Genomic DNA, 10,035 nt, shown 5'->3' on the forward strand with positions numbered 1-10,035 from the left:
TGCAAGGCATACACCTCAGCTGGACTGGCTCTGCACACAATTGTCATGCTGCATGTATATCAAGTTAAGCTCCTTAAAAGGGTATTTCAATAAATAGGTAAAATAGGCTTTCAATAAAAAAAATAAAACTTCAATGCCCATAATCCACTGGGCAAGGCCACTCCCAGTCTGCTCTTACTGGATAGGCTTGACCGCCTTGCTTGAATAGGAAATACTTAGACTTTTAGTCATAATGGTGTCGACTAGTAGGCCATGTTTAGACTGCCAACAAAAATCTGATTTTTTTGGCATATCCAGATTTTATCCAGAACACGATGCAGTCCAGTTCCAAGTCTAGACAACAAAAAACACATGAAATCAAATTTTCAAATCTAATTCAAACCACATTTGAAGGTGGTTCATTTTGGCTGTGACTACAGCTCCGAACATCTCATACTGTGCATGTAATGTGAATTAAATCCTTGCAATGCTGAAAAAATAAATATTTAATTTCTCAAAAGCATTGTGAGCTAAGTTGATCCTAGGGCCAATTGGTGGCAAAAGCTCTTCGATCTACTTAGCTCAGGATGCTAAATGCAGACCTGGACAGTGGATCTGTAGTTCCCAATAATGCTTTGCAGGGACTGCATTAGGAGAGTAAATTTAGGGATTAAGTGTTATTTTATGTGTTTTTCAGTTAAGAGAAAGATGTTGGTAGTTTATATTAATGTTTAATGTTCAGTTGGACATTTAGAGTTGTTTCTGTTATTAAATTTAGTGGTTACCATTGTGCTGAAGAGTTTCGCTTGTGCTCAGCACTTCTTTTTCAAGCTGGTAGAATTCAGTTATAATCAGTAATCTTAAATCATTTATTCATTTCAACAAACCCAGTCATTGTAGATGTTACCACATGAAGTAACATTTCTGAACTGACAGTTTTTTTTTCAGTGTAGATTAATTCTTGTGATCTGAAAAGTGTTGTACATTATTTTTATTACAGTATTTCACAATTGCTAAGACACATTTCTTGAAACCTTCACCCATATTCTCAAAACTTTAAACACAAAACCCAGTCTTTAAACTACATTCACAAAACCCCTGACTCTTCTGGCAAAATCAAACACTTGCCTCAAAACCATTTGATCTGTGCTCAAAATCAAACTATGCTTTCAAAACATAAACACAGCCAGTCAATATATAAACACTCATCAGCATTCATTAGACACTACATCAAAAAATTGAGAACACAGCGTCCAGGGCATGTAGTTACAGAGAAAAAAATATTTATTGCATATAGAAAATAATTTTGCCATAAATAAAAGTAAATAATTCACAACTCAGTACAGCAAATATATTGCATACTGTAAGTACTGCAAGTAATACAGTATTGAATGTCTGTATTTTCAGTATAAAAATAAAGTAAGCCCAAAGAAGAAAGACAACTCTAAATGAAAAGCGTATTACACAAAATATTGTGCAATTGCAAAATCAAAGTCAATGAGAGCCTCTTGCTAATGGGAGAACAAAGGAGTCCTTCCACCCTCATTTGGTAGTCTTGCAATTCTACAAAAGTGAAAATGCTCTTACAAATCTATACATACAGTAACAATAGTAATGGACATCACATTCATATGTAAAATGTATTGTAAATCTTTTTTTCTTTTTTCCCCAGTCCCCTGACAAACTGATGTACTGTATCAAATGTATACATTAAACTTTCAGTCACACAAATTAGAAAAACAATACATTTACCTGTTCTCTTCTCTGAATGTCCTGATTGGTGGCCACAGAGAATCTGCTCAAATTGGGTTGTACTCTTTGTCCTGCTTCCCTCAATGTCATTCCATGAACAAGAACATGAACCTATCACAGTTGCCCGAATTTGATCTGAAATGACTATTCTTGGTCTTGCTCTTCGTTGTCCTTGTACTCTTCCTCCTCGTCCACCACATCTTACACGAACTCTTCCTCCTCTGCCTCTCACATTGTTTCCATCCATTGTTGGAATCAACATTCAACGTACCTGGGCCCCTGTGTACTCTGAACTGGCTTATATTCTAGACAACTGATTTGATCACATCATTAGAAACAAGTGTGAACAATTTTGAGTTGTTGTGTGTAAACGATGACAGCGGTGTTGTAGTTGTGTTTAACTTTTGCCACATGTATTTACCATTTTGCAACACAGTGCAAAATGTGTTTTAGTGAGTGAGAATAGAGTTTTGCAAAAAGAGTGGATGAGATTTGCAAACAGTGTCTTAACTACCTGAACTTGTTTAAGGTTTTGCCTACAGAGTGACTGATTCGACAAATGGGTTTAGGCCACTGAGCATTGGGTTCAGAGAATGGGGTTTAGTGTTTTAGCAATTGTGAAATACTGTAAATATATACGTATATATTGATTTTTGTGTAAATTGATTACTTGCTCCTGTGGATTTAAGATGTAGAACTCCAGCAAGGTCTGCATTGATGTTTCTGTAATCTGTGGAACTATCATTGCAGAATGTTTTAAAGGTGTGATCTCTTGCTAAACCAACGCAGAGCTTTTGAATTATGCTGCCATGTAACACTAAAAGACATTCTTATCTTTGTTAAACTAGGTTAAATTTTGTTAAACAAAGATAACATGATTTCCATATATCTGCCTGCCATCTTTCTGTATCTCTGCTTCTGTGTTTTCAGCATTTAAATAGAGTTTTTAAAGGAGAACAAGATCATGTTTTTCAAAATAATTTCAAAACAAGAAAAATAAAATTCTATTCAAACTGTCCAAGCATCAACAATTCAAAACACACAAGAAATATTTTGTAAAGTTGCCATCGTTCCTCACATTCTTGAGGCAGACCAATGCCCTGGTGGTATTGAGTCAGGTGGCCTACACTCAATGGGCACTTTATTAGGCACATCTTTCTGATACTGGGTATCAGCCTGATTTTTTGGGGGGGGGGGGGGGGCATGTATTCAACAAGACACTGGAAAGATTCCTTACATTCTGGACTATGATAAACATCACACAATTACTGCAGATTTTTTTGACTACACATGCAAAAAAACTTTCCAAAATAACAACAAAAGCATAAGGAAAGGGAACATAATAAACTGTAGTAATGGGGTGAATTAGGATGCAGTTCATAACATTACACTGTGGATGTTTGTGATGTTCATTTGCTGTATAATATGTCAGTGAAGATTCAGGGAGCAAAAACCTTTTTAAAAAACTTGTTCTGAACTAATGGTTGCAATGTGCCTTTGCATTTTTTATGCGAAGTGTTTGGTTCAGAAGGATAGTGGTTTCTCAGTTGGTCAATGAAACAGCCATGAGACCTCACCTCACCACTGGCTCTGATATTTAAAAGAAAAAAGACATTTACTCATGCAGGAAAGACGCATGCACATCTACCAACTTCCTCTGATTCTACAGTGAAATGAGGCCAACAGCTGGAAATTGGCTAAAAAATCAGCCCTTTCTTCTATAACTTCAGACGTCTCTCATTAACAAGGCATTTTCATCCACAGAAGTGGAGCTCACTGTATATGGTTTGTTAGTTATTGTGTTTTTCACAGACTACTGTGCATGACAATTCCAGGAAATAATCATTCCAAGATAAATTCACTTGAATAATATTCTATTTCTAAATCTGATGTTTGGTTTTAACAACATCTGAACATCTTGACAATAGATGGTTCCCTAAATCAATATTTCTTATATATTAAACGCCATATTGTCCAAAATTAGAATTCCAAAAGGTGCAACTATCTGACTATCTTTTCATTTTTACAGATTTTTAGATGTCGACGTAATTATTGTGCACCAGAGAGGACTCTAAATGTTTGTTCCGTTTGTCATGTTTGATATGATAATATAATAATTAATATATGATAAATTAATAAAAAAACAACACATTTGAATAACTGAATTTATTATGTTAATATCAAGAAACAAGTGTAGCATATGATCAGAGAACATCAAACCATGAAGTACTTATAAAGTGACATAACATAACAGCATTCAATGATTAGACAAATATGTTACCTATAGGAAATAACTGAATATTTAAATCATCCACACAATAATATTTCCTCCGATAACAATAATACATTACCTTACCAATAATAATAACCAGTTATCAAGTGAAAGACTGTCAGTGTGAAATAAAGAGGCATGCATTTCTTTTAAAACTTGTCAGTCCTCTTTGCATTAGATGATCACTGGCAAGTCTATATAGGTTGCACACCATAAATCAGAGTGCACAAATATAGGGAATAAATCTGTTCCCTTGGAATTCGGACAGCACTACAAAATGGCTCATGCATATAGTGGGAAATAGGGAACGAATATGGATGGAGACCATGTCTGTTTACTTTCATGCAGTTGCCTTTTGATGACTAATTTGAAATTTGCTTTGACAAACAAGTGTAGAGGCATGCCTTTAAGTGTTTAAATATTGATATGTCAACTGGAAGCTCTGTCTTATACTTTATGGATGGCATAATACTCAACTGTGGACTCTTAATGTTAGAATCCTTGATCTTTAAGCTGCATAGATGTTCTCTAAGGTCCATTATTAAATGTACAAAGCACAAAGAGATTTTTGTTACATTCCATGACCCAGCGCCTCATCTTAATCCCTGAAACAGGCCCATTGTCTGGGAATCGCTTGAACAGTTAGATTAGGGCCCTGACAAAGACAAGATTCTTGTGCAGAGAGCGATTAGATCTTGAAAACAGGTGAATAACAAGGTAGTGACAGCCGATTCAACTCATCACCTCATTATTGAGGCTATGAAAGGTTCTGTAACTGTCTGTGTTTCATACTAGACGACTCAACAAAGATGGCACAGTAAGTTTGTTCAGTGCATTTTAGTTAGAACCAGAAAAAAAAACATGGAATATAGATAAAAATTCATTTATATTTTTAACAACTATTTTTATGTTTTTTTTTTTTTTGGTTAATAAAAAACACCCTGCAGCAAACAACACAGAGTGGCACACTTAGAAAATAAGTCTTAAGAGAACATGAGCTCATACATCATGTAAACACATGTACTGAAATGTTTGCAAAAATATATTGAAACACTGAAGAGAATTTTGAATTATTAGTAAAAACACAATACTAATAATTACATCATCATTATCAATTTACACGCACGGTTATGAACATATATATATAGATGTGCTCATTAGTAATAATGTAATACTTGCAATTCTTCAAAACTGGTTGAATAAACTGGGTAACACCACCAAACAAAAGAGAGCACAGCAAATTAGGAAATACATTTGAATGGCAAACCAACAGAACTCACTGCACATTGTCTTGTACTGTGTCATCACATTTTCTGTTCAAAAAGAGTATGTTTGTTCACACATAATTCTGTTTGTCAAAGCCACTGGGTGGTACGGAACGTGCAACAGAGTAAACCATCCTGCTGGGCGGACCGTACCTATTCTCCTCCTGTGGGGGGCAGCTGCAGCAGAGAAGGCCCCCGCCGAGGAGCAGAAGGGCACTAGATGCCCATCCCAGGTAAAGAGACGCACCTATCTCCCTTTTCTGTGCCTCAATGATTATGGGATTGTAGAAGGCTCTGATGATACTGTGAGCAGACCAACACACAGGGATCAAGTGCATGACCGCAGCACAGATGAAGGTGACTCCAGCGCCGATCATAACTCTGGCTTTGGCACGCTCCTCATCTAGGCATTTAGTGCACTTGGCCCCCAAAATAGAGAGCAGGAGCGCCAGTACTCCCGTCACGATGGCAATTACACACAGTGCCCGGGCCGCCTGCAGGTCTGAGCTGAGAGCCAGCATTGAGTCGTAGACCTTGCACTGCATCTGGCCAGTGCTCTGCACCACACAGCTCATCCAGATTCCTTCCCATATGGTCTGCGCCGTTACAATGTTCACCCCGATGAAAGCCGTAACCCTCCACATGGGTAAAGCACAAGACACAATGCCCACAATCCAACCTAACACAGCCAGGGTGACCCCTAGTATCTCTAACCCCAGAGCTGCCATTCTGATCACTTAGGCTGGAAGAACGTGCTAGGATATAAACTCACAGGTTGCATTCGCTAAGGAAAGGCTCTCAGCACAATGAAAGCTTTATAATGGCAACGGTGAGGAAGGTGGAGTTATGTTGGAAAAAGTCTCGGGGGATTGGCTAAACTTTGCTGGTTTTTGAGTGAGCTTAACCTTGGCTAGGAAACGAGTTTGTTTAATGATTTAGCTCTCTTCATCTGGTATTTCCCACTCTGAGACCAAATAGTGGATAGATAACAAAAGCCCAGCGGGGACTGGTTAAAGGATAACTGACAAGACCACACTTCTGAACAAAAATTCCAACGGTATGAGATTAGAATGCATGCTTGAAACGTGTAAGCAAGTATACCACAAGCATAAGGTTTCATCATTTTGTTTGGATACTCTGAGCAGAGATTCGTTTGAAATTGATCATTCAACTTAAGCTGATTCTTCAGGATTCACTTGAAGGAGCAATAAAGTCCATGCATGAGAGCATGTCTTTAGCTGTTATCAGCTCCACAAGGCCACACAATAACAGAGTCAATCTAATCTAAACAGCATCACAAATAGGCATATTCAGCTCTCTCTCTCTCTCTCACACACATTATACACACACTCACACTCTAATCAGTCATGCGTAGGTATGCAGAGTCTTGTGACCTTGCTTTAACCTTTGCAGTGGTTATTTATTTAGGAGCATGTTACTAAGGAACAAGTGGAATGGGCATCTTTTCTGTGTGCAAAAGTATGTTCAATTCTATTGCATCAAATGTGCACTAAAATTGCTGTTTTGTTGCATGAAACAATAATTTATTCAGACACATTTGTTTTATATCATCTGCCAATATTTCAACTTAAATGAGCAGTAAACAAAATACCGTTACAGTACCTCGAATGATAATATTTAATGAGCTGCAAAAGAAGGTTAGCATAATAACCCACTAAAGCTTTACATATTTTCCTAACTACCGAACACTAGAGTAAAAAGAGTAATTATCTAGGCATCCTCTAAGCAATAAGGCAGGTGCGTTTATCTGTCCATGGTAGTCTCAGTTACGCTCTCCTGACTAAAGAATCAGGCACAAAGAGGTTTAGAGATTTACCAGAACAACGAGCGCATTGTCTCCATTCACAACTGTGAGAGTATCATTTATATTTGTGGTAGACCTTTAAGAGTAGGATTGATTTCAAATGATGATAAAGTGCACTCTTTGCTTCACTCTAGTTTTGGAGTTTTCCAAGTACTTTGTTCCCATAGCTCCTCCATGATTTATTGTTAGAAACTTTGATAGACTTTGAGGGGAAAAGGTGAATAAGTCGAAAACAACATGTATTGATGTTATCCTTCAAATAAATGCATTACTTTCAGATGTACACTTTTAGTTTGTAATCCACCAATATAGGCTATATGTATTTTTTGTTTTGGACAAAATCTTTAGCGATTTCACTTTATTTTGATGGTCCCTTTAACACATTCTGTTGACTATAAGTAACGTTGCCCCTTCATGTCTACTAACTCTCATTAGAGTGTTAGTTGAGTATTAGTAGACTGCAGGGTTAGGGATAGAATAAATTGACATGTAGTTGCAAAGTTACTCATAGTCAGTATAATGTCTGTTGGAGGACCATCACAATAAAGAGTTAGCAGATATTAAGCAGATGGTCTACTAATACCCATTTAGCAAAATTGGCAAAATACTTATTAATAAACAGACAAATGTCTGTTTCAATAAAATCATGTTCATTGATCATTTAATTAATCTTGCAGTTTGAATGGAAAAGCATCTATTATAATAATTTCAGTGAGTCAAAGAGCTACTGATTATTCACCTATTAGCGTCTGGGTAAAAAGACAAAATTTCAATTAAACTTAATTCTTGCAACATTAATGAATACATTCAAATGAAAACAAAAACAATACTAATTTTATATCTGCCATGTTGGTATTCAAGATTCAGCATCAATCGTTAATTTGTTGTTGACATTTGAATGCTTGTCATTTAGCAGACTTGTTGGCTTTTCTCTCAAGGAGGTCCTTCATGTGCAAAGATTTAGCGCCCTCAAACATAGTCTCTCCTGTCATATCCATTCACAGAGAGGGATTTGACCCCTGAGTAGTCCACTCTTGTCGGCACGGCATTGTTCTGTGCTTTTGAGGAGCAGGAACAAGACAAAATGGCTCCACCTAGGATCAGCAGGCAGGAGGCACCCCATCCGAAGTACAGCGAGTTCCCAAACTCCCTCTTTTGCGTCTCCTCTAGAAGCGGGTTGTGAAAATCCATGACGATGCCGTTAGCTGTCCAACAGACGGCCACTAACAGCAGCAGTCCACAGGTTATGAACGTGCCCCCAGCTGCCATCATGATGCGTGGCTTGCTGGCTGCATCTGAGGTGCAGTTGGTGCACTTTGCCCCAGCCACTGCCAGAGCCATGCCCACCACCCCGAGCAGAGTGCTTACGACGGTGAGAGCACGGCCAGCCTGCAGCTCGTCCGGAAGCCCCAGCATGGAGTCGTACACTCGGCAGTGCATCTGTCCTGTGCTTTGCACCACGCAGCTCATCCATAAACCTTCCCACACTATCTGTGTGATGACAATGTTCTGGCCTATGTACGCCGCTACTCTCCACATGGGCAAACAGCAGGCGACCATCACACCGAGCCACCCCGCCACAGTCAGGATCATCCCCAGGATCTCCAGGCCAGCTGAAGCCATTGTGCTTCTCTGCTATGTGCAGTTTCACAGGCCGTGGTGCTCGGTATCCAGGATCAAGCGCTGAAAATTAGCTCTGATATTAGAGCTGTCCTCAGACTTGAAGACTTGCTTAAATGAATAAACGGTGAAAGAGAGAGAGAGAGAGAGAGCGAGAGAGAGAGAGAGAGAGAGAGAGAGAGAGAGAGGGAGGGAGAGAGAGATATAAAGTTTCTACCTTCATTATACTGCTAAGAGAAGATGGAAGGTGGAGTCTTAGACGGCATCATGTTTTGTGTGGTCCAAGAGAGACCGGGGCTTTTTTAAGCATTTTTCTTGTAACAGGGTGGAATTATTCAAATGATCCTCTCAAATGCTTCATATCTGGATTGTTAAATATTTTTATTCCTATTATGTAATTCTTTAGTCTTTAATGACATAAGAAAATAGGGAAAAATAGTATCATGTATCATACATGTCGTTAGTGAAAAAAGTGTTTGAAATGCATTCAGTTAAAGGCATAAGAAAGAAGTATTGGAGTAATAATATTTCAAGGTTATTAGAAATAAATTAGAAAATTAGAAATACCCATAAACCTGCCCATCACTGATTTTTTTTTTATAAATTATTTTCCTCATTGGGACCAAAAAATGTCCCCACAAGGCCAACTATTTTGGATATTGCCATCTTTCTGGGGACATTTTATTCCCATAACGTATAGGTTTACCAGGACCACACACACACACACACACACACACACACACACACACACACACACACACACACACACACACACACACACACACACACACACACACACACACACACACACACACACACACACACAATGCATTAAAAAGACATGACATAACATATTTCTTTCTTCCTTCAGTCCCAGTAATTATATGGTTCAGATCTCTGTTCTGTTCTTTCTATACCTGCATACCTTGGCATTATATAAAATAATATATTTTTGTCCCACATTAAAATAAAACTCCACTAGTGTCTCATGTGTCCACTTCTCCAGATAACCTTGAGATCTGCTGAATCACTGCTCTTTGAGAAGGGACAATTCATCTCTTTGTCTTCAGGAGTAAGACATAATCCAATGGGATCTCTGCAGTAATCATAGGCATTCATACTGTACATGAGGTTCTAACACACTTACATTTTTCATACATTACTTAGACATGAAAAAATACATTATTAACATATATTGACAGCATATACAATTTTGAGAGAAGAGACAATGAGAGAAGCAATAGAGGAGTGGGATCAGGTAAAGACCACAAGCCAGAACTGGAACGTAGGTCGCCCACAGCACTAGTGCACTATATGTCTGC

General features: G+C 38.1%; 2 protein-coding genes across 2 annotated transcripts; both read right to left on the minus strand.

Moving 5' to 3' along the window:
- Positions 1 to 5,339: 5,339 nt before the first annotated feature.
- LOC308693545 (claudin-4-like) lies at positions 5,340 to 5,996 on the minus strand (the record flags this gene model as incomplete). Its single annotated transcript, XM_081370489.1, has 1 exon — positions 5,340 to 5,996. The coding sequence occupies one exon, from the start codon at positions 5,994 to 5,996 to the stop codon at positions 5,340 to 5,342; it is 657 nt and encodes a 218-aa protein (XP_081226615.1).
- A 2,066-nt stretch (positions 5,997 to 8,062) lies between these two features.
- Positions 8,063 to 8,716, minus strand: LOC308693546 (claudin-9; the record flags this gene model as incomplete). The annotated part of the gene is made up of 1 exon (XM_081370490.1): positions 8,063 to 8,716. One exon carries the CDS (start codon positions 8,714 to 8,716, stop codon positions 8,063 to 8,065), a length of 654 nt encoding a protein of 217 aa, XP_081226616.1.
- Positions 8,717 to 10,035: the final 1,319 nt, after the last annotated feature.

This window comes from Scardinius erythrophthalmus, assembly GCF_964197995.2.
Source record: "Scardinius erythrophthalmus genome assembly, chromosome: 7".
In the NCBI taxonomy this organism is placed as follows: domain Eukaryota; kingdom Metazoa; phylum Chordata; class Actinopteri; order Cypriniformes; family Leuciscidae; genus Scardinius; species Scardinius erythrophthalmus.